Consider the following 26695-nt stretch of genomic DNA (forward strand, 5'->3'; position numbering starts at 1 on the left):
TTAGCTATTATTATAAATAACATTCCAAAATCATTGCACTCAGATAATCGGAGCAGATGGATAGGAATCAGAATTTACTGGTAGTACATTTAATGAAAAGGCTATTAGAGAAATTTATTAATGAGATGCGGAGGGGTCAGGTGATATTTGGAGGATCAAAATACAAAGCTATTGGTAATAAATCCAGAGCATAGCAGTAGTAAAATATAGATGTAAAGCAGTACACGTTCATAAAAGAAAAGGTGTTATTATGATCCCCTTTATATCAGAGAAATGATATGCCAAGATGAAATGCCAAAATCAAAACCCTAAATATTGAACTGTTTTATATCCTGAAAAAATTATCTTGTGAAGAAAGACGTTGCTTGAACTGCTTAATTCCAAGGTATCAGGGTAGAATGCTTGATGAATTAAGATTTAGGTTGAGGTGTTCTTTTACCTGCTGATCTAAGCATGTCAAGAAAATAATTAGACTGTTACTTCCAAACTTGATAGGAAACCAGTTTTTCTTCTACAGTGATTTATCACTACCTGCTAAATAATAATTATTTTTACTGTTATTCATGGTCTCTTGGGTGGTGTTCAGTGTTGTTTTGTTTCAACAGATGAAAGTAAAAAAAGCATTGTTGAAGGGGTACACCAGTAACACATACAAATTTCTTCCTGAGGCAATATAAAATACCCTGTCATTTACTGATTTATGTAACAGTTATGAGCACAGAGCTCAGCACAAACAGAGCATACATTCATTGGAGTCCTGAAATAAAAGCAGAATCTGAATTCTCTTAAACTGTCAGGACTCACGGAATCAAAACCTTTTTGTATGTTTAACCTTCCTCCAAAAAGAACGATTCATTATCTTAGTCTATCACCCATTGCTGTGTAATTCAGTTCAACATAATTAGGCCTTCCTAAGTGTAAAAATTCTTTATCATTTTTCCAAGGGAATGCAAATAAAGTGCTCATTGATTTGAAAAAATTGTGAAGGCAACATATTAATATAAATAGGAACAAAATAATAGTGATCAAGATTAAAAGGGTAACCTTGAAATTGGACAATATTGGGTTCCTGTTTCATCTTTTGCTGCTTATCAACTGTGTGACCTAGAAAAGTTTATCAGCTCTTTAAGTGTCAGTTCCTTTGACTGAGGAAGTAAATATACTAATTCTAACCTCTTTGGAGTTTTATAAAAATGAAAAATAGTATATAAAATCTTCAGGAGCTAGTATTTTTTAATTCTCTTAGTAGACAAAATTACTTAAATAATTTAGTTGAGTATGACCAACTGTCATACCAAAGTTCCATAAACTGTGGAAATGAACTGAATATACTTCTAAAGGATCAGGCTTTCTTGTGTCCAGGGGCTGAATTAAAAGGCATACTATACAGAAGTCATCATTTATGTACCCAGCTCCCTGCAGTCAGAATGAATTGTAGGGATCCTGATTTACTATTATTTATACTCAAAGGAAGTGTAAAATTAAAGAAAATGTTTATGTAAGCTCAATCTTCTTGATTAATTTCTTAATGCCTATGTAAAGAACACCATAGTTCTCGTTTGTTCCTAGAATTTTAGATATAGTATTGAAATATGAATATACTGTATTTACATTTTTATAATTAAAAATGAGTATTGTATTATACTCTTTAAAAGAAACGTATACTCCATTTTTAACAGACTCTTAACTTGTGTCTTTGTTTTACATTTTACTTATTTCTTTATTTTTTTATTTTTGGCTACGCTGGGTCTTCCTTACCATGTGGGCTTTTCTCTAGTTTCAGCAAATGGGGGCCACTGTATGTGGGATTCTCATGACAGTGACTTCTCTTGTTGCAGAGCCCAGGCCCTAGGGCACACAGGCTTCAGAAGTTGCAGTGTGTGGGCTCAGAAGTTATGGCTCCCAGGCCCTAGAGCACAGGCTGGTTGTGGTGCATGGGCTTAGTTGCTCCACGGCATATGGGATCTTCCCAGATCAGGGATCAAACCCATGTCTCCTGCATTGGCAGGTGGATTCTTTACCACCGAGTCACCAGGGAAATCTCACTTGTGTCTTTAGAATTCATGTTTCTCATAATGGGACCACTTTACCACAGGTAGAGGTATGATAGTCCGGCCAGGACCAAAGTGATGATTTTTCTGAGCTAGAAGCACACATATTAATTTGTACTACATATTAACACATGTGCTTGTTTAAGTTTAGATGGGAACTTTTCCATATGTTCAGATTTTGATAAACTTTAAAATATTTTACTATTAAGTTCAGTTCAGTTCAGTCGCTCAGTCGTGTCCGACTCTTTGCGACCCCATGAACTGTAGCATGCCAGTCCTCCCTGTCCATCACCAACTCCCGGAGTCCACCCAAACCCATGTCCATCGAGTCGGTGATGCCATCCAACCATCTCATCTTCTGTCGTCCCCTTCTCCTCCTGCCCTCAATCTTTCCCAGCATCAGGGTCTTTTCCAATGAGTCAGCTCTTTGCACCAGGTGGCCAAAGTATTGGAGTTTTAGCTTCAATATCAGTCCTTCCAATGAACACCTAGGACTGATCTCCTTTAGAATGGACTGGTTAAATAATAAAACAATAATAAATAAAATTCTGTGGGTTTAAACTACCTTTATCATCTGAAATAATAATACATTGCCTTTAGTTCATACATAATAATTTAAAGTCCAAAGACTTAAATTATTTAAGTCTTAAATTTAAAGAAATTTTCATTTATATTATATAATGTTATAGAACTGTTAGTTTCCAAAACAGATAGGAAGTTTGTAATGTATAGTATCAGCTATGCATAAGTAAATTACTTTCTGTCGAATTAGGTTTTATGTACATTTTTACCAGTGTTTGTAAATATAGTGACTGTATGCAGTTATCACTAAGTTAGATTTCCTGCTCCACTCATTGGGTCAGTTGAATATACACTGTGTACTGGAATTTAATCTTGTCACATCGTTATGTACTTAATGATCAGACACTATAGGTTAAAAAAATTAATAAGAAATTATTCCTGGTTTATAATCTATGTACAAAAAAGTACTATTAAGTGTATTCTAACTAAATATATAAAAATACTAGTGAAAACAAGGAAGTAATAAATTCTGGGGAAGCAAAGGAGAAGATGATGCTAGATAAAGTCATTTGGGGTGTAACCAAATTTTGTAGCTGCTACTCTCCAGACAACCTTAGGAGAGCTACAGAAACTTCCTTCTGCCCCAGTTTCCTCAGTTTGTGTAACAGGGCTGGTATTAGTTCCTGCTTACTAAGGGTTGTGCTAGACTAAATACAGTAGATATAATACAGTTAACATGGTCCTGGCAGATACATAGTATACAGATACATAGTATGCAGATACATACAAATTAATGTAGCAGGATGTTTTTGCTGTTTATTATCTGATCTGAAGTCACAAGTTAGATAATAATCAGTTTAGAAGTATAGAAGAAACCACTAGTATTAATGCTGTGGTCTAGCCCATCTGTGGAGAAGGAAATGGCAACCTGCTCCAGTATTCTTGCCTGGAAAATCCTATGGACAGAGGAGTTGATGGGCTACAGTCCACGGGGTCGCACGAGTTGGACAAGAGTTAGCGACAAAACCTCTAGCCCGGCTGAGCTGCGCCAAATACAGACCCTGGATCACCTGCTTCCAAATTACCCTGTAAAAGAGAAGATGTTTAAAAAAAAATATGTATTTCTAAACTCACCAAAAAATTATGTTTCTAGACTTCACAGAAGCAAAATACTTCCTGGTAGCTAAGACTTGGAATTTTTGGTTTTTAATCACGATTGTTCCATGACTCTCATGCTTGCCTAAAAATGAGAATCATTAATACAGAGTATTAACCACACCAGATACAAAACTCCAGAGACTACCAACATTTAGAACTCAGAAAAAGGAAAAGCTGAACAGAAGAGGATGAGTAGCCACAGATGTAGATGAGGGAGGCTGTTGACACAAGAAAACAGTTTTAAAATTCAAGGGAGAAAAAGCTTTAAGAAAACATGGTTGCCCGTTTCTAACTCTTATTCTGAAATTCTCTCTTTAAAAACAAAGAGAAATATTTCAGGCATAGGCAAAATAATGTAAGTATTTTTATATACCTGCTACCAATCTAAAAAATTAAAAATCACCTGAGTGTTTTGCTATCCCCTCAAAATTGCAAATTCTCCTCTTGATGCTCTCCTATCCCACATGACCAAGTATTTACTATTTTCTGCATTTCTTTATACTCGAATATATGACTATGCATCCCTTTTCAAAGAACGTATTTTGAACTTGAATTTTATAATACATCTGCTTTAAAGTTGATTTTACTTCAATATTACTTTTGTGAAATCCATCCATGATGTTGTATTGTGGCTTAGGTTCATTTTTCATGTTCTGTATTGAATTATGCTTTATTAAAAGTTTACAATTTGATTATCCTATCTCCTACTGATATTTAGATAATTCTCTGTTTTCTATGCCATAAATATTTGTTTCCTGTGTATACAAGTTAATCTGTTCTCATTTTAATAGTGTTTTTATTGCCAAATTGCTCTCCATACTTTTACCAATTTACATACCTAAGACTATATTTTTAGAAGACAGCTTTCTGTAGATCCCTTGACTTTTTACATATCATATGTGCAGAGGCACTGTCTTTTTATTCCAGTCTATCTTTTCAAGGTTATTTTCATAGCAAACATCCTTAGAATATAGAGACCTCCTGTGGAGCAGAAGGAAAGCTTATTTAATGTCTAGTATAATGAATATAATGTCTCCCTCTTGGGCAGTGGTTGGACAGATTTGGGTACTTACTGTCACTTATAAGACTTAAGTCTTTTTAGCTCAGGATCCCAGAGACGTGATACAAACAAAAGGTATGTGCAAGATCCAACTGGTCACTTCTTCATCACTGTGGGGGAATAGGGAGGCAAAGGGAACTGGTTTGAAAGTAAAGCTTGGGCTGTCTTCTGTGTTGTGAATCCTTTTCTCTGTCCCAGTAGTCAGGACTTTTCTGCTGATGCCCATGATCCTATTGCAGGCTAACTTGTTTGCTTGTAAGCAGACTAATATCTTACCCATCCACCCTCCCCTGCTCCAGATTCTTGACAGGTATAAATATTCTCATTGCTTTGTGTTAACAACAAACCTTAATGTTGTTATCTTTATAAGCTTCTGTTTTTCTGGGAAATAATATTGCAGTTTTAATTTTCACTTCCTTGTTTCACAGTGAGGTTGAGCCTTTTCTGTAATTCTTTATTTGGGCTTTCTCATTTATGAAATACCTGTTCCTATTAGACTCTTTGCTATTGAATTATTTTTCTTATTTCATTATAGGGGTTTTTAATACATTCTGGTTAACTGTATTTGTTCTAAATATCTTTTTCCAAACCTCTGCCTATATTTTACCTGTTTATTGTGGAGCATCGATGAGAAGAAATGTTTATGTTAAAATTTTAAGTTTAATGTTAATTTCAATTTTATGATTGACTAATTTATCAGTCTTTTTTTTTTGTGCTTTTCTATTCTGTTTGAGAATATCACACCTTGTGTGAGATCATAATCACATTCTTCTGTGTTTTTCTAAATGATTTAACTTTTATCTTTTAAATTTAAGTATTTGATTTTCCTGAGACTGTTCTTTCTAAGATATGTGATAGGGATCACATTCATGTATTTTTTTATATACACAACCAATTGAGTGGAATATATTTTCATGTCTTCTATGTGAACAATTCCCCACATAAATTAATATATGGGCTTTCCGTTCCATTTCATTATTTTGTTTGTCATTTGTCTAATCTTGTGCTAATAGCGTGTACTTGAGATTTTCATTTCCAGAAATATAGCAAGCTAGGCGATATAATTAACAGTAACCCACCCTCAGAAAACAAGCAAATAAACAAATATATGTATATATATATGTGTGTGTATATATATGTTTTATATATATATATGATATTTTCTTCCCCTGGTGGCTTAGCAGTAAAGAATCTGTCTGCCAATACAGGGGACACAGGTCTAATCCTTGGGTTAGGAAAATCCCCTGAAAAAAAAATGGCAACTCACCCCAGTATTCTTGTCTGGGAAATCCCATGGACAGAGGAGCCTGGCTGGTTATAGTCCATGGGGTCCCAAAGAGTCAGACATGATTTAGTGAGTAAACAACAACAATGGTATGTACATATTAACATATATAGTATGTATATTGCTTTTGCCTTCAGTTATTACCAATCCAGGCAAACTTGAACTTTGATTCTTAGAGTTTGGTGGTGGTAAGGAATGAAAACCCAAGTCCTATCCAAAGCAAGGGCTTCCCAGATGACACTAAGGGTAAAGAACCCACCTGCCAACACAGTAGATTCAAGAGACACAGGTTTGATCCCTGAGTTGGGAAGATACCCTGGAGGAGGGCATGGCAACCCATTCCAGTATTCCTGCCTGGAGAATCCCATGGACAGAGGAGCCTGCTGGGCAACAGTGCATAGGGTCACAAAGAGTCTGACTGAAGCGACTTAGCACCCCAAAAAAGGGACCATCTTCATTTTAATCTGTGACACCAAAGGGTTTCATATTTAAAGTAAAAGTGAACCATACTGTTAATGCCCCTTGCAGAATGTCAGAAACAAAGGTACATCTTTAATGAAATACAACTTTGTCCTAGGCCCTAAAGAATCTTCAGCAATAGTATTTTTAACCACATGATCAACACACAGTTAAAAATATCAGGAACATTATTATATAATTCTTTTAATTTCAGGCTGGACAGCAACGATGGTGGGAACAAGAGATTAAAATAAATGGGAATATCCAAAAGGGAGAATTAATTACATATAACTTGACTGAGTTAATTAAACCAGAGGCTTATGAAGTCCGACTGACTCCTCTCACCAAATTTGGCGAAGGAGATTCAACAATTCGTGTCATCAAATATAGTGGTAAGTAACTTTTTGTTTAAAAGAATTTATTTATATACTAAACTACCTAGAAAGTTGTAACTATCTACCAAATTTAGACACAAACTAAAATTTAACATACTGACTTTCTGGGCCATTAGCCAAGTGAGAAAAAAATCCCGTAATACTTAATCATCATAAATTGTAATATTTAGCTTTGAATATAGAGGTATAGACAAGTGCTTAATTAACTTTGAACCTCAGAGATAATGTCATGAATGTCTTATTATTTTCTATGTCATAGTTATGAGGCAGTATGTATACATTTTTCACAAATTCTTAATGATTTTAAAATTTATATCAAGAAGTTAGGAAATGTGATTGAATTTTTAAGTTTTTATCATTTTTTGGAGTAGCTTTAAATTCACATTAAATTGAGTACAAAGTGCAGTGTTCCCATGTATGTCCTCTCCCTTGTCACAGCTTCCCTACTATTTACATCTTACATTAATGTGGCATATTTGTTAATAGTTGATTAACAAATATTGATATATTATTAAAGTCAATAGTTTATATCAGGGGTCAGTTTTTATGTTACACAGTTTTGCATTTTCCAAAAAGTTGGGTTGGAATCATGCAACATATAACCTTTCCAAACTGATTTATTGTATTTAGCAATATACATTTAAAGCTTTTATATAAATTTGTGTGGCCTAATAGCTCATTATTCTTTATTGTCAAGTAATTTCCCATTGCATAGGCATACCACAGATTGTTTAACCATTTACTTATTGAACAACATCTTAGTTGATTTTTTTTTCATCGTTTTTTTTTCCTTTAGAACACTGAATTTAATGTGTATATGTTAGTGATAATTTTCCTTTATAAACAATATGCATTTACTATTTCTTTACTATTTAAATGTCCTACTTAAACAAATGTAGAAAATAGTGTAAAACTGTGACAAAGTTGATCAAAAACTTATAATAGTTCAAATAGGAATAATGTTGATTGATATGATATTATTTTTCATATGTACCTGACAGATTAATATTTTATCATTTGAAATTTATATGCATTTTTGGTTGAAATTTATTGTGTTCAAAGCCTAGCTCTAAAATCATCAATGTATTTTTCAAGGTTCTGTATGTTTTGTTACCTCAGTGGAATATTTTTCTTTTTATTATTGATTAAGGCTTGAGTTTAAAAGATAATAGAATGATGGTTTTTGCAGCTGAAGTTTTCCATTCTGTTTAGCATTAAGTATGTTTTCCTACTTACAAGGGCAACAGTGAATACTGTCAAAGTAAAAAATACAGTGAAATTATTAAAACCTCACTAGAGTTACAAGATTACCTGTATTTGCTCTCATCAGTCAGAGTATACATTGGGCATGACAAATTCAATTTTCATTAAAAAATGAAATATGGAATATCTAGTGGAATATTCATACAAGATCAAGGAATATAGAATCATTAGAATCACTGCATATATTTTCTTGAATATGATTCTTTTTAAAATGTACCTTTTTATCTTAATGATATAAATATTAGAGCAGAATAGCAACTGCTATTCTGTAATCACTTTCATGATTCCATCAAACAAACAACTACATTACATCTCAGTATAATTGTCTAAAGTTTTTGCATCAAATATTTTCATAAAATATGAATTATCTCCTCCTAATATTTATGCTCCCTTTCCTCCAAGGTGTAAAACTGCAAACTATGTAATATATGGAGGGTATTGGAAACCATAATTAATACTCTTTTAAAGGTGAAGATATTAAGACCCAGAAAGTTTCAGTGTCCTGTCTCAGTAAACAATTATATGACATGACTAACTGATGAAAACTAGAGATCACTCCTAAATGACAGAAATCTTTACCTATTTGCTCAGTTTAGAAATTATTAGAACTTGTCTTACAGAGATATAGAAAAAAAATCTTCAGAAACTCAATTTAGTTTTTATTGAAAACTCTGATGTAACAAACAGAAATGAAAAATAAATCTGGAAAATCAGTATTATGTTTAGTTCCAACTTTCTTTTTAATTATCCTTATAACTTGTCATGCTTATTAAAATCTTAAATATTTTCATTAAAATTTGCTTTTATAGAGTATGGATTTGGGTAAAGTATAGTTTAGTGTGTGTAAGCATACATTGTCTATAGGCATCCATAAGAAATTCAACATGCTATTAATAGTTTTAAAGAAGAAAAGTGGACTCACTGCAATATTTCAAATTAGAATGGCAAATTTTTACAAGGTTAATCATGATATTTGTAGTGAATTTGCGGCCTAAAATGTTGTAGAAGTCTCAAAATTCAGTCTGGTCACGGGATACATGTAGCTGTGACATTGCTTAGAACTAAATTATAATTCAAAGATGCTTACTTCTTTCAAAAACAATGTATAAAATTAAAATTTATATTATCCTAATTATAAAATAATTTTAATTTCAATAGTTAATTTTCAAATTAAAACATATGATACCTGAGACTTTCCAACTGGTTCTAGTGGTAAAGAACCCACCTGCAATGCAAGGGACATAATGAGATACAGGTTTGATCCCTGGGTGTGGAAGATCCTCTGGAGAAGGCCCTGGCAACCCACTCCACTATCCTTGCCTGGAGAATCCCATGGACAGAGGAGACTGGCGGGCTACGGTCCATAGGGTTGCACAGAGTTGGAGGTGACCGAAGCAACTTGGCACGCATGCACCTTGCAAGAAAGGGATTTTTTTTTTTTCCTGTTTTTCAGTGGAACTCATAAATGTATAGTCCCTTCTCTATGTTATTCATTTCATAATTTGCAATGGGGCAAATACAGGTAGAGCAGCTAAAATAATGGGAATACTCTATCTTCTTGATGTAGAAATAGTAAAAAGTAATTTGTTGATAAACTAATCACTTTGTTAAAATTGATCTCAGTGTACTAAATGTACAAATTTTATATGAAGATGCTTTGTTCACGTGTGTGCATTTATGACATTCATTTTGTATTTTACTACTGTGTGCAAGTTTAACAAAAGTACTTAATGGCAAACACTAGGAACCAGCAACAAAATCGACAATATTCTGGAGGTTAGATTAACAACCCATTTTAATCTTAGGAGAGTGCAATAATGCTTTCTTTCATCCAGAATGAAATTTTCTCTCAGAGTTATAAATGCTTAATCAATATATACAGATACCATTTTGTCTCAGGATAGATATAGTTTTGTTTTTGCTTCAGTAATATTTAAAGTATTCACTTCTTTTCAGGTAGAAATCAATTGGCACTTGTAAACACACTTAGTTTTTTGAGATAAATATTTCTTCTTGAGATAAATATTGCAAAAATGCAAATGCACTACCTATCATTTGAAAACTGTGTGTGTGTGTGTGAAAGTAATTAAAACAGCATCAGAGTAGCTATTTGTTTTGGCTCATACACAATGACATGATTTGAGGATTGCTTTATTTTCATATATACCATATATTTTAAACAGAAATAGACAATAGCAAAAATACTGAAGTGTATTCTCTGTTAGATAATTGCATTCATTGTTAAAACATCGAGATTATAGCTTGTCAGCCTCAGTTTTGATTACTTGGTTTTGTTTAGCAATGTTTAAGATATAAAAAATCAGCTACTCTATACCTTGGGAAATGAACAAATCCCGTGTGCCATTTAGCATTGATCATTTGGGTACTTTGAGGCTGTTATTGCTGAGTTCCAAAGTAGACTCTATTCAGTCTTCTAGAACAAAATGGATTGCAGATATAATTCTCTCTAGTCACAGTGGGGAAGATCATTAAGTTTTAGCTAGGCACTTATGAGACACTGATTAGACTTTTATTTATAAAAGACATTTAAGCCATGCTAACATTATTTTTTGCTTTTCTTGTAGCTCCTGTTAATCCTCATTTGAGTAAGTATATTTTCACTTTAAAAATGGCACTATATTTGACAATTAATACAAATAAAAAATACATAAATATACAAAGGTTGTTTATCAATTGTTCATATTTGGGTTGACATAGAGTGTCTTAGAAATAATAAAACTGGTGTTAATTGTAAACTTTGAATTTCAAAGACTATGGGCATAAAGACAAATAATTTAATATAGATAATTGACTTTTCCTAAATATTGAGCCATTTCTCCAACATGCTTAACAATTGTTATTTGTGTAACTGTGGTTTATTTGTTCCTTTTGTGGCATTGTATATTATTTGTATTGCTATTATTGATGTCTTTAATTTTCACCATTTGATTTCTATATTCCACTCATGAAATATTATATTCACTTAGAAAGTTGGTATTTTAATGGTTCAGTCAAGATTTTTCACTAATCACTATTCCATATTCCAGTCTTATATGAAGAAAAAATAATTTGATCACCATCCTCTTAATAATATTTCATTTTAAAATTAAGAATTGATTTTTGTCCCTTATTTTGTGTCTAGCAAGATATTGTTCTTGTCTAACAAAGAAAGAAGAGCCATCTTTGTACTCTTAGTCCTATCTATTCAGCATTCTCAATTTCCTATCCTTAGTGAAGAAAATGTCCAAATCTGTTTTTTTCATTTTACTGTATTCTCTTTTCTTCTTTGGCCTTTAACTGATTATATAACATAGACCAAATTACATAGCCTCTATTCTTTCTGTGTTTCCTCCCAAAGATCCTCTTTTACCCTGCTTTTGCATAGCCAAACACTAATACTGAATATTTTTATAGATCTTTATTGTTCACATCTTGCCTCAATGCATAAAAGTTCATTTAATCATCCCAATGACCTTTTAATGCAGCTATTATTATCAACTCTTTGAGGTTCATTTTTCTTATAATGTTTAGCACAAATGCTTCTTCCGCCACTAATTACTCCCTCATTTTGATTTTCAATTACAATTTATCTTCATCTATGTGGAAGTTATTTTTTATTTTCTCATATCCTCCAGTAAACTGTAAGATACTTAAGAACTAAATTCATTTCTAGTTTCTCTCCATATTTCATTATCTTTGTGTCTATAATGGCATCTCATGTTTAGCAGGTGTTCAATGATCATTTGTTAAAAGAACAAATACATGATAGTTTCAAGACGAATTAATGGCATAAATAAAATTCTCCCTGGCTTCTACTCAGGGTACTATTGCTAATTAATTACTTTATTGACTATAATTCCTTTGAAGGTAAGTTCTCTGACTGCACTTTCAGTAGAAATGTTTAAGAATAGTTATCATAGAAAGATTAAAAGTAAATACAGGGGAAAATTGACAAGCATTTCAATTCAAGGAAAGAATTTTGAACAGTCTATCTACTGAACAAAATGCATACATACTTATAGACAGGAAGTGATTGTTAACTGATTATCTCAGTCCAATATAATGAGCACCATTATTTTATGGCAGCTGAGAAAATCTTACAGAAGAGATAATATCAAAGCTGGATCCTGAAAGTTTAATAGAGGTCCCTCAGATAAAGAAGGTGAGGAAAGGCTTGCCTGTCATTGAAAAGGAGATCATGTTCACATACATAATAACTGAACAAAGCTCCATTTGTCTAGTGTACAATGTTCAAAAGTTATTTAAGTCAGAAATGTGCCCTAAATATGGACAATATTTATTAGAATTTGAATGCTTCCTTTAAAACTTGTATCCTTCAAGTCATAGTTATCAACTTCTTTTCCTCAGCAAGGACTTCAAATGTGTAAAATGGAAACCCAAATGATACATTGGATTTTCTATTTTTAAAGTAATTTCCAACATAATATTCTACACCAAAATTTCCATTGGCTGTGTACCTTTTGAATTTTTTTAATGATAGTCAATATGGTAGAATATGAAAGTTGTTTAGAAAAAAGAATTGAGTAAATATTACCTAATGATTTCTCTAAGTTATCAAAAGAAAGTAATTTTTTTTATATTTTTGACAGTCAAATGCATTTTTTATTATTAATTGATTTTTTTAAGCTTCATTACCACCTCCAGGTCCCAAACACATATGACAGTATTTTATCAAAGTCATTCATTATAGATTTGGGTTCTTAATACACGAGCTATTCAGTAAGAAAGGAAAACAGGCCAATGTGTACAAGAAGGTCATGTTTTATTTTAGATTTTTGCTAGGGAAAGTTAATTTTTCATTCCCTAAGACTACGTTTACCTACTTTCCTTAAATGCTACAGTATTTTAAATTTTGTCATTTATTTTCAAGGTATAACCTACACATGATAAAATTTACCATATTTTGTGTACACTTCTGAAAGAAGCGTTGACCAGTTTAAACAGTCATATAACCATCGCCACAAGGTTTCATTACCCCTAAAATTTCTCTGTGTTGCTTTGTAGTTCAGCTTCCTTGTACCTCAGTCCCTCGCAAACTTGTTTTATGTTACTATAATTCTGCTATTATTCAAATTAGTTACAACTTACTTAGTATTTATTCTCCACAGTTTACTAAAAGGTACCTTCCCGGTAATGATATTGTTAATGAAATTGAAGTGAAAATGAAAATCAAGCAGTTCAAGGGAAAAAAATCTGAGAAAACACTGTAATTAAAACCATTATGCAGGACAAAGGTTAACAGAGTTTTGCGAAGAACACACTGATCATAGTAAACACCCTTGTTCATCAACAAAAGAGACGACTCTACACATGGACATCCCCAGATGGTCAATACCAAAATCAAATTGATTATATTCTTGCAGCCAAAAATGGAGAAGCTCTATACAGTCAGATAGAGCAAGACCTGGAGTTCCCTCTGGCTCAGATCATCACCTCCTTATTGCAAAGTTCAGGCTTAAATTGAAGAAAGTAAGGAAAACCACCGAGCCTATCAGGTATGACCTAAATCAAACCTCTTATGATTATACAGTGGAGGTGACAAATAGATTCAAGGGCTTATATCTGAAAGACAGAGTGCCTGAAGAACTATGAACAGAGGTTTGTAACATTGTACAAGAGTAGGTGACTAAAACCAACCCCAAGAAAAAGAAATGCAAGAAGGAAAGGTGGTTGTCTTGCCTTACAAATTATGAGGCCTTACAAATAGCTGAGAAAAGAAGAGAGGCAAAAGGCAAAGGACAAAGGGAAAGATGTACCCAGCTGAATGCAGAATGTCAGAGAATAGCAAGGAGAGATAAGAAAGCCTTCTTCAATGCAAATAGAGGAAAACAATGAAAAGGGAATGACTAGAGATCTCTTCAAGAAAATTGCAGATATCCAGGGAACATTTCCTGCAAGGATGGGCACAATAAAGGAAAGAAATGTTATGGGCCTAACAGAAGCAGAAGAAGCTGAAAAGAGATGGCAAGAATACACAGGAGAACTGTACAAAAAAGGTCGTAATGACCCAGATAACCACGATGGTGTGATCACTCACCTAGAGCCAGACATCCTGGAATGTGAAGTCAGGTGGGCCTTAGGAAGCATCACTACGAACAAAGTTAGTGGAAGTGATGGAATTCCAGCTGAACTGTTTAAAACCCTAAAAGATGATGTTGTAACAGTGCTGCACTCAATATGCCAGCACATTTGGAAATTCAGCAGTAGCCACAGGACTGGAAAAGGTCAGTTTTCATTCAAATCCCTAAGAATGGCAATGCCAAAGAATGCTCAAACTACCATAAAATTGCACTCATTTCATTTGCTTGAAAAATAATGCTCAAAATCCTTCAAGCTAAGCTTCAACAGTACATGAACCGAGAACTTCCAGATGTGCAAGCTGGATTTAGAAAAGGCAGAGGAACCAGAGATCAAATTATCAACATCTGCTGGATCACAGAATAAAGCAAGGGAATTTCAGAAAACCATCTACTTCTGTTTTATTTACTACACTAAAACCTTTGACTGTGTAGATCACAACAAATTGTGGAAAATTCTTAAAGAGATAGAAATATCAAACCATTTTAATTGGCTCCTGAAAAACCTGTATGTAGGACAAGAAGCGACAGTTAGAACTGGACATGAAACAGCAGACTGGTTCAAAATTGGGAAAGGAGTACATCAAGGCTGTGTATTGTCACATTGCTTATCTTAACGTATATGCAGAATACATCATGCGAAATGTGAGGCTGGATGACTCACAAACTGGGATTGTGAGAGAGAAATATCAATAACCCCAGATATGCATATGGTACCACGTAATGGTAGAAAGCAAAGAGGAAATAAAGAACCTCTTGATGGGGTGAAAGATGAGAGTGAGAAAGTTAGCTTAAAACTTAAAACTCAACATTCAAAAAATGCAAATCATGGCATGCAGTCCCATTACTTCATGGCAAACATGGGGAAAAAGTAGAAGCAGTGAAAGATTTTATCTTCTTGGGCTCCAAAATCACTGTGGATGATGACTGCAGTCATGAAAATAAAAAATGCTTGCTTCTTGAAGCTGAAGCTCCAGTACTTTGGCCACCTGATGGGAAGAAATGACTCATTGGAAAAGACCCTGATGCTTTGAAAGATTGAAGGCAGAAGGAAAGAGGGACAGCAGAGAATGAGATGGTTGGATGGCATCACCTACTCAATGGACATGAGTTTGAGCAAACTCGGAGAGATGGTGAAGGACAGGGAAGCCTGGAATGCTGCCGTTAATGGGGTCCCAAAGAACCAGACATGACTTAATGAATGAGCAACAGAAACAATACAAACATTAAGTATTTCTATTATAATTCTAAGTTATTTCTTAAAATGAAGAAAATGCTTCTAAATCTTTCTTCTTATATATTATTTATAATTGATGTGTGACTTATGCATCATTGACTCTTAAACTACAATTTAGCAATATTTCTTCCAAAAAAGATCATTTTGATAATAAAAATTTTTAAATGGTTTGAATTTATGTTGGCTTACATATGAAATTCTAGTTTATTTGAAATTCTTTTTAATAGAATAAAATGATTTCAAGAATATATTTAAATATATATTACATTTAATATGATAATAATTGTGATATGAGACCTCATATATTGGCAATAAATCAAGTTACTCTTAAATGTCCTTTTGCATTTTATTGACTTACATTGCCTTTAAATCAACTTATTTATCCTAAATATCCACTTCCAAAATATTTTATAGAGTAAGTTTATGAAATTTTGTCACAGTCTTGTTCTTCATTAGCCTCAAAAAACTTATGTCTTAAATTCAATTGAGGAAGTCTTTCTATTCAGAGGTATCTTTTTAAAAAAAATCTTTTGTTTGAAATTTTTAACTAAAAGCAAATATCGTTTGTTGTCAAGAGAACCATATTGTCCTCCAGGTTCATCCATGTTATTGCAAATGGCAGGATAATCATTTTCAAGGCTAAATGATATCCTATTGCATGTATCTGCCATAACTTTACTCATTCATCCATTAATGGAAACTTGGGTTAGGACTGTATAGTCCATGGGGTTGCAGAGAGTCGGACATGACTGAACGACTTTCAAATAATATTATTTTTCAAATAATATTATTTTGCAAATAATACTGCAGTGGACATGGAGAGCACGTATCTCTGAGGTACTCATTTCATTTTCTTTGGATGTATGTTCTTATGAGATATTACTGGATAATATGGTAGTTCTGTCTTTAGATTTTTTTTTAAGGAAACTTCATACTGTTTTTCATAATAGCTGCACCAATTTATATTCCAGCCAATAGTATCCAAGTTTTTTGTGGTTCCATAAGAGTTTTAGGAACTTTTTTTTTTTTCTATTTCGGTTAAAAAAAAAATGCCACAGATATTTTCAGAGAGGATGCATTGACTCTAAAGATCACCTTGGGTAGTAAAGATATTTTAACTGTGCTAATTCTTCCAATACAAGAATATAAGATGTCTTTCCATTTATTTGTGTCCTCTTTAATTTCTGTCATCAATGTTTTGTAGTTTTCAATGTATAAGTCTTTTATATATTTGGCTAAGTTTAATCTCAAGTATTTTATTCTTTTTGAGGCTAATGAAAATGAGATAATTTTGTTAGTTCACTTTTCTGAAAATTCATTGTTAGTGTATAGAGACACAGATTAATTCAGAAGCATGGTTCCGACTTCAAGGGCTCCACTCCCAAGAATATCTCATAAATTAACCTATTTCAGGGGGAACATATGGAGTCTTTATTATTTAGATGTCTATAACTTTATGAACTGAAGTGTATCTGTACTCAGTTTTAACTTCATTATTTACTAGCTTAAATTAGCCAAAATTTTCTTTTCTGTGAACCTCATGAGTTAGTATTTCTGTATTTTCATAGAGTTCTGAAAGTTTGAATGAAATCATGTAAGCTTTATTTATTTTTCAATTAAGAATATTATTTACTCCTGTGTTTCAAGCAGGGCCCATTCCAGTAAGAAAACCCTTTAATACCTAGAAACATTACTACCATTCTCTGAACTTGTTGTTTGGTCTGAGCTCAGCATGTGGCTGGCATCCAAGAAATCCCAGTCCTTCCACAGGTTCTTCATAAAGTCTTTTCATTACTTTATTTCTAGTGAATTTTGAGCAAATTAGGCAAATCCACATTCAAATAAAGTATGAAAGATAACTACTTTTTAAAAATAATTTGCCATTATCTTTCCTTAAGTAAGCTTCCATTTGTGCAAATGAGTATGTGTGACAGCATCTGCATACGTGGTGTGAAATATTGGAGGCTCAAGGTAGACAGCTTTAAAGGGCCATAAGGTAGTTTAATTAAGACCTTTTTCTAATTGTTCTGTTTGGATTGTTCCTATACTTGAAGAAGGAAAGTTGGGAAATTCTTCAGCCATAATTCAAGCAGGCAGCACATTCTTTTAATTTCAATTATTTGGATACTTCAGAGGAAAATGGTTTGGGTTTAAATTGTTAAATAAGAGGCTGATTTACATATCAAGATTATTTTTCATTTCCATTAAAATTGAAGTAGCTTTAGGTTTAGTTGTCATATTGCACATTATTTTGGCTATGGTGCCATTATTGCAACCTTGCATTATTATTGCTGTATGTTTTAAATTTTTCTTAGAAGACTATTGCAGTGTTTGCATTACTTTAACTTATTGTAATTAAAATTTGCCAACAGGAGAATTTCACTGTGGATTTGAAGATGGTAACATTTGTTTGTTTACCCAAGATGATACAGACAATTTTGACTGGACAAAACAAAGTACTGCAACAAGAAATACAAAATATACTCCAAACACTGGACCTAATGCTGATCGTAGTGGCTCCAAAGAAGGTATGAGGGTATGAAATGTTGTGTTCATATCAATCATACACCAGCCTTGGACTTTTAGAAATGCTATTATGCTAAATATGAAATGCAAGAGAATGTTTAGCTGTAGATTTAAAGATTTTGGAATAAAACATGAAATTTTTATTTATCATATCAAGTATTCAGTTATTTCCAAAGCTTGTAATCTTTCATTTTCACTGAGAACTTACTGACCTATATAAAGAGACTAGGAATTTTTTTGACAACTCAAGTCTTAAATTCCAGTTTTGCCTCATTTTTATACATTGAAAAAAAACATTTTTAATTATGTATATTATTTATTTTTATATTATATATATTTTTATAAGATACAGACTCTCCTATCAATTTTACTATTAATATATATGAAAATTATAACCTCAGTGATTTTAAATTTCATGTCACCTACTAATAATTTGCCTGCACATTTTATTTTGTCTTTTTAAAGGTTTTTATATGTACATTGAGACATCTCGACCCAGATTAGAAGGAGAAAAGGCTCGACTTCTCAGCCCTGTCTTCAGCATAGCTCCCAAAAACCCTTATGGACCCACGAACACTGCGTACTGTTTCAGTTTCTTTTATCACATGTATGGACAGCATATAGGTGAGATGGCAAAAATTACTGCTCCTTCTAAAGTAAATCATAACTTGGAACCAAAAGGTTCACAAACACACAGGATGAAGTTAATTTTAGTCAAAGAATATCATCATTACATTTTTAATGACTTAACTGCACACTGACAATAAGATGCTAAGAATGTTCCCCCATCATGTTCTAATTTCCCAAATTTAGATTAGAATTTGAAATTTGGGAGCATTACCTACCTCCTCCGGAATCATAATTTAGGCCGACCTAAATTAGGTTAAGTTCTTCATGAGATCTTCTTGGGACTCAATACCAGCATAGTTTACACTGTTTCTTTCCAAAGAAATGTGCTTGAATAATGACTCAATGTATATTAATGACGGTGAGAAAATGTATTTTCATATTTGGAAGACCAGTGCTTTTAGCAGTATCTACACATTTGGAATATTGGTGTGATAGCTTCTTGTTTATAAAGTGTGCCTAAATACCTAGTAGGATTTAAAAATATCCTTGATCCTGAGAAACATACAAAGATGAAGACACACTTCCTACCCTTAGAGATCCTAAGTAACGGAAGCTAAGATGAGTAACCACCCAATCATGCTAGGCAGAATACCACATAACCTCAAGAAAGAACCTAATAAACTTGTTAAGAGTAGGGAGGTAGGGGACATAAGGAGTTCATACAGATCTACAATTCTTTATGTGTAATTATAAAATCAAAACAACTGAACACAAACTGTTTTAAATTTAATTATTTGGCAACCACTTTCTAGCCTGATCTGCATATGCTAGCATATATGGCTTGAACTGATATAAACCCATGTATAGTCTTTATTTATCCAAATTAATATGAACATATGTACTATTTTCAGCAAAAATATTATTGTGTTTAATTGTGGGATTCTGTTTTAGTTCTTAAGAACTAAAGAACTAAACATTAAGAACTAAAGCAGAATACATATTATATAAGACATACACTCTTAACTATAAAATAAGATAAAATTCTGAATGGCGAAGCCTATTTAGCTCTACAGAGCTTGGCACAGGGCTGTAGATCTTTATTTATTTGGAGGATAAGACAGTGCTTTGGGACAAAGGGAAATGTTTCTCTATGAAAGAAGGGTACATTTTCAATAGACAGAGATAAGCATAGGGAAGATTGTTATTATTGTTGTTCAGTCTCTTGGTCGTGTCCAACTCTTTGCGACCCCATGGAGAGCAGCGCACCAGACTTCCCTGTCCTTCACCATCTCCCAGAGCTTGCTGAAACTCATGTCCATCGGGTTGGTGATGCCATCAACCATCTCATACTGTGTTGTCCCCTTCTCTTCCTGCCTTCAATCTTTCCCAGCATCAGGGGCTTTTCTAATGAGTTGACTCTTTGCATGAGGTTGCCAAAGTATTGGAGTTCAGCTTCAGCATCAGTCCTTCCAATGAATATTCAGAGCTGATTTCCTTTAGGATTGCTTGTTTGATCTCCTTGCAGTCCAAGGGACTTTCAAGAGTCTTCTCCAACACCACAATTCAAAAGCATCAATTTTTTGGCACTCAGGTTTCTTTATGGTCCAACTTTCTCATTCATACTTGACTACTGGGAAAACCATCACTTTGACTCTAAGGACCTTTGTTGGCAAAGTGATGTCTCTGCTTTTTAGTACACTGTCTAGTTTTGTCATAGCTTTTCTTCCAAGAAGCAAGTGTCTTTTGATTCCATGGCTGCAATCTACCATCTGCAGTGATTTTGGAGCCCAAGAAGATAAAGTCTGTCACTGTTTCCGTTGTTTCCCCATCTATTTGCCAATAAGTGATTAGACCAGATGCTATGATCATCACTTTTTAAATATTGAGTTTTAAGCCAGCTTTTTCACTCTCCTCTTTCACCTTCATCAAGAGGCTCTTTAGTTCCTCTTTGCTTCCTGCAGATAGGGTGGTGTCATCTGCATATTTGAGGTTATTGATATTTCTCCCGGCAATCTTGATTCCAGCTTGTGTTTCATCCTGCCTAGCATTTTGCATGATATAATCTGCATATAAATTAAATAAGCAGGAGGACAATATGCAGTCATTATGTATTCCTTTTCCAATTTGGAACCAGTCTGTTGTCCCATGTCCAATTCTAACTGTCGCTTCTTGATCTGCATACGGTTTCTCAGAAGGCAAGTAAGGTGGTCTGGTATTCCCACCTTTTTAGAATTTTCCACAGTTTGCTGTGATCCACACAGTCAAAGGCTTTGGCACAGTCAATAAAGCAGAAATAGATGGTTTTCTCGAATTATCTTGCTTTATTCTGTGATCCAACAGATATTGACAATTTCATCTCTCATTCCTCTGCCTTCTCTAAATCCAGCTTGAACATCTGGAAGTTCTTGATTCATGTACTGTGGAAGCCTGGCTTGGGGAATTTTGAACATTACTTTGCTAGTTAGTGAAATGAATGCAATTGTGTGGTAGTTTGAACATTCTTTGGCATTGCCTTTCTTTGGGATTGGAATGAAAACTGATCTTTTCCAGTCCTGTGGCGACTGCTTTTTCCAAATTTGCTGGCATACTGAATGCAGCACTTTCACAGCATCATCTTTTAGGATTTGAAATAGCTCCACTGGAATTCTATCACCTCCACTAGCTTTGTTCATACTGATGCTTCCTAAGGCCCACTTGACTTTGTAGAGAAGATTAGGGTCTGGTAATGAAAAAACAAAATGTAGGATGTGAGAATAACATTAATTGTCAATATAAATTTAACAAATCTAAAAATGTAAATTTGTTGTTGTTCTTTAGTCACTAGGTCGTGGTCAACTCTTTGAGACACTATGGACTGTAGCCCTCCAGGTTCCTCTCTCCTTGAGATTTCCCAGGCAATAATACTGGAGTGGGTTGCCATTTCCTTCTCCAGGTTATCTTCCCAACCCAGGGATGGAACCTGTGTCTCCTGCATTGCAGGTGGATATTTTATCACTGAGCCACCAAGGAAGCCCCTAAAAATAAAAATAATTTCCTATAAATTAATAAATTTGTGCACATGTTACCAGCTATTGTACTTATTTAAGTGAAGTAGATGGGGAAACAGTAGAAGCAGTGTCAGACTTTATTTTTTTGGGCTCCAAAATCACTGCAGATGGTGATTGCAGCTGTGAAATTAAAAGACACTTACTCCTTGGAAGGAAAGTTATGACCAACCTAGACAGCATATTAAAAAGCAGAGACATTACTTTGCCAACAAAGGTCTGTCTAGTCAAAGCTATGGTTTTTCCAGTGGTCATGTATGGATGTGAGAGTTGGACTGTGAAGAAAGCTGAATCCTGAAGAATTGATGCTTTTGAAGTGTGGTGTTGGAGAAGACTCTTGAGAGTCCCTTGGACTGCACGGAGATCCAACCAGTCCATCCTAAAGGAAATCAGTCCTGGGTGTTCATTGGAAGGACTGATGCTGAGGCTGAAACTCCAGTACTTTGGCCACCTCATGTGAAGAGTTGACTCATTGGAAAAGACCCTGATGCTGGGAGGGATTGGGGGCAGGAGGAGAAGGGGACAACAGAGGATGAGATGGCTGGATGGCATCACCAACTCGATGGACATTGAGTTTGAGTAAACTCCGGGAGTTGGTGATGGACAGGGAGGCCTGGCGTGCTGCGATTCATGGGGTCACAAAGAGTCAGACACGACTGAGCGACTGAACTGAACTGAACTGAATCCTTTTAATAAGTTTATAAAGATGAGCATCATTATCCATCTTTTACAGTTAAGAAAGTTTAACCTTTGTGAATTTGTGTGAATTGCAAGTAATTGTTTATGCTGGTTTCAAATTCATAGCCAAAATTATTAACCAGTATTCTTTACAATGGAGTGCTGCTGCTGCTGCTGCTAAGTCGCTTCAGTCATGTCTGACTCTGTGCGACCCCACAGACGGCAGCCCACCAGGCTCTCCCATCCCTGGGAGTAGTTGGTGACAAACTCGAAAAGGGAAATTCTTGTGCAGTGAAAAAAAAATGCCCTCAACATGAAGTCAGGAAATCTGTGTGGGAATTTGGTTGTAGCACTCAGTCTTTGTAAGAATTTAAAGAAGTCACTTAAAATATCTGGATCTAGGTCTCCTCATCTTTAAAATACAAATAGTGATTCCTATTTCAGAAATGTGTAGTTTCAGAGCTCCCCTGGCCGTCCAGTCGTTAAGACTGTGCCTTTCAAATGCGGTTGGTATATGTTCCATCCTTGGTCAGGGAATTAATAATCCCACATATCTAGCAGCCAAAAAAGCAGAACATAAACAACAGAAGCAATGTTTTAACAAGTTCAATAAAGACTTTAAAAAATGATCTACATCAAAAATATCTTTAAAAAATTAAGTATCAATTAAAAAAAACTGTTGTAATTCAAGTTAAATAAGATAATGTACATGAAACCTTCTCTCAGATGGTAGACACGCATAATGATAGGTTACTTTGAATTTCAAAGAGGAGCAATATTAGCAATCATAAAGTAATAGCTAATATTTATGAAATACTCATAATGAACCAGGATACTATTTCTAACATGTGATAGATTATTTCTCTTAATTTTTACAGTAGACATTTAGACTCATTAGAAATGTTATCCTGTTTTATAGATAATGAAATTAAAATACCGAGAACATTAGTTACCATGCCAATCATATCATAACTGATAAGTTTGCTTTTGCACTCAGTCATGTCCAACTCTTTGCACCCTATGGACTGTAGCCCACCAGATTCCTCTGTCCATGGGATTCTTTGGGCAGAAATACTGGAGTGGGTTGTCCTAGCCTCCTCTAGGGGATCTTCTCAACTCAGGAATTGAAACCATGTGTAGTGAAGCCATACTAATCTAGGAAGCTGGACACGTAGTCTGCCTGCTTCACCTGCAAGGAGACTGTTGGAATATCCTGAAAGCTTAGCTGTTTTGTAGCCAGGGAAGACTTACTACAGAGTTTGTACAGACAACAAGTATAGTGACATCTATGATTTGGGGAAATAAATCTCCTAAGCATAGGTAAAATTTTTGAGAAACAGAATACTGACTGGAAAAGCAATTAAAAAGCAATGAGAATAGTCATGGGTTCACTGTGGCCTAAACTATGAAAGAGAATAAATCTCAAGACAATTGCCAGACTACATTATTTATTGTGAGATTTCTGTTTTATTACTAGTATAGGATTAGCTTAACTCTAATTCTTTTCTTTAATCAGGTATGATTTCACATACTCTATTTTGACTATATTTCATGGACTGTTTTTTTTCTTTTCTCCAGTATACCTTGAAACAGGCATATTTTAAAATGGTTTTCAAAAAATAATTTCAAGATACATATTTTGAATTACTTTAATCGAGCAAGCTATGCATTTACCTTATTTGTGAGGCTGGCTTCCTTCGATTCGCTCTAAAATGTTTTGCATATTTATGCTGAGTTTCAAGATAATTTCAATATACTTTTAATTCACCTTTGTTATTCTTACGCACTTTATTGTCAATGAATGGCAACTTGTTCTGCTAGTTTTGTTCTGATTATTTCAAAGAAAGGCAGTTCTCCATTTTTTCCATGTTCTCAAAAATCTACTATGTTGATACCTGTGCCATGTCTCTGCTTCCTCGGAGGGCTAACATTTGCAGGTATTAGGTATATCACTTGGGTCCCCACTCAGCAGGAACAATCAAGCTGCTAAAATCTAGGCAGAAATACCTGTCGCAGACATTGACTAATGAGTCAATGACAGTTAGGTGAGTTACCTCATTAGAGAGATACTGCCTGTATCTAAAAGCTTCCCTCTTTGCAAATATTATTCTAAGACATCCATTCATCTGTTAACTTGAGCAGGGGATGGGCATTTATCATCACTGGTTTTACAAACTATAGTCTCAGTTTTATCCATTCTTTTGGAAAACAAGATTCAAAATGATTTGTCCTGGATTTCTAACTGCTTACTTGCAGTTATTACTTCTTGAGTAACCATGAGTAATCCTTGCTCTTTTGACTGGCACTAATGGACAATATATCATTGAAAAGAGTCACACTTTTTAAAATAATACAAAAATGGATGATCAGTTAGTTATTCATTATTTATTAAAGTTTCCTCTTTGAAATAAAGTCAAATATGTTATATTACTTATCTATTATTGCTGCCTGATAAGTTTCTCCCATGTTTCGTGACTTAAAACAACAAAGATTGATGATCTCACATCTCCTGTGGGTCAGGAGTATAGGTATGGCTTAGCTGAGTGCTTGTAGCTCTGGGTCTCTCATGAGGTTGCAGACAAGCAATCAGGTAGGACTGCAGCCTAAGTCAAAGACTTCACTTGGGGATGGTACACTTCTAAGCTCACCCATTAGGATTTTGGCAGGTCTCACTCCCTCACAGGTGTAAGACTAAGGATATTGATTTCTTGCTGTCTATTGGCCAGAGGCCTTTCTCAGTTTTTCACCATATGGACATCTCTCTAAGACTGTCTCATGGCAGCAGGCTTCCTTCAAAGCAAGTGATCCATGAGAGAGAGTAAATGCACACCTAATGTTTGTTATAACCTAGTCGCTGGTGTGACATCCCATAGCTTCTGTCTTTTTCTATTTATTATTACTGAGTTGATTATCCCAGTTCACATTCGGGGGAGGAAATGACACACAAATGTTAATCCTAGGAGGTTGAAATCACTGGTTGACATCTTAGAGGCTGTCTGCCACACTGGTACAGTTTCTTGTTAAGTTTTCATCAAAATTGCTTTGAGAAAAAAAATCAGTGAGAGCTGTAATGTGTCAACTTTAAAGTAACTGTTGATTCATAAGTACATGGCACAATATCTGACTACTGGCAATAATATAAGATTATTTCAGCAGTCCTATGACCACAAGTAAGCATTTTGATTCTTGATTAATCAGCTAAATTTCTAACTTTCTTGCAAAGAAATTGAACCTAATATGAGTTCACTGGATACAACAAAAACTTATTAAAAATCAGTAAAATATATACTTCATTTATTTCTAGAAATAAGAATGTGAAATATAAACATCAAACCATACCAGGAAATTAAATATAAAAATAAAAAAGATACTTACATTGAACTTGATAACAATGGTTGTATACAGTTGTGTCGCTAGAAAACTACTTTTACTATGGAACAAATAGGAAGTAAGGAAAAGGAGTTCATTAATGAAATTCTCATGAATATTCTCATGAATATTCATGAATATTCTCATGAATCCTGAGATGGAAGAAGTGATACAGTGAGTGAGGTGGGATTGTACAAGGTGGAATTGTACAAGGTAGGATTGTAAATAAGAGGAAAAGAAGTTAATAGAAAGGATAGGTTTAGAGATGCACAAATCAGTGTTAAGCAAGTTTCTTGAAGAGATGAGAATTTAAAAACCTAGTGAGGGATTAGCCTTTAAAAAGATACGCATGTCTCTTCCACTGAGTTGGGATGAAAACAATTAAAACTAGCTTCTGATTCATTCTTTGTTGCAAAAACAACAAATAGATGCAAAATTTGTCTTCCTAACAGTCTCTGTTTTTGCATTTTAAAGAGTAAGCCATTTTAAAAAAGTGATAAATGACTACCGGAAAAACCATAGCTTTGACTAGACGGACGTTTGTTGACAAAGTAATGTCTCTGCTTTTCAATTCACTGTCTAGTTTTATCATAGCTTTTCTTCCAAGAAACAAGCATATTTTAATGTCATGGCTGCAGTCACCATCTGCAGTGATTTTGGAGTCCCCCAAAATAAAAGTGTCTCACTGTTTCGATTGTTTTCCCATCTATCTGCCATGAAGTGATGGGACCAGATGCCATGATCTTAGTTTTCTGAATGCTGAGGTTTAAGCCAACTTTTTCACTCTCCTCTTTCACTTACATCAAAAGGCTCTTTAGTTCTTCTATGCTCTCTGCCACAAGGGTGGTGTCATCTCCAATTCTCAGGTTATTGATATTTCTTCCGGCAATCTTGATTCCAGCTTGTGCTTCATCCAGCCTGGCATTTTGCATGATGTATTCTGCATATAAGTTAAATAAGCAGGGTGATGATATACAGCC

General features: G+C 34.2%; 1 protein-coding gene across 2 annotated transcripts in view; it reads left to right on the forward strand.

Annotated features, from left to right (window-relative positions):
- MDGA2 (MAM domain containing glycosylphosphatidylinositol anchor 2) overlaps positions 1-26695 on the forward strand; it is an 867711-nt gene that overhangs the window by 807455 nt on the left and 33561 nt on the right. For both annotated transcript variants that reach the window (XM_043920701.1, XM_043920702.1), the window contains exons 11-14: positions 6750-6927; positions 10779-10799; positions 17901-18056; positions 18520-18678. In XM_043920701.1, the coding sequence (XP_043776636.1) occupies positions 6750-6927; positions 10779-10799; positions 17901-18056; positions 18520-18678 (514 nt within the window). The remainder of the gene's footprint in view (positions 1-6749; positions 6928-10778; positions 10800-17900; positions 18057-18519; positions 18679-26695) is intronic.

Source organism: Cervus elaphus, chromosome 12 (genome assembly GCF_910594005.1).
Source record: "Cervus elaphus chromosome 12, mCerEla1.1, whole genome shotgun sequence".
NCBI classification, from domain to species: domain Eukaryota; kingdom Metazoa; phylum Chordata; class Mammalia; order Artiodactyla; family Cervidae; genus Cervus; species Cervus elaphus.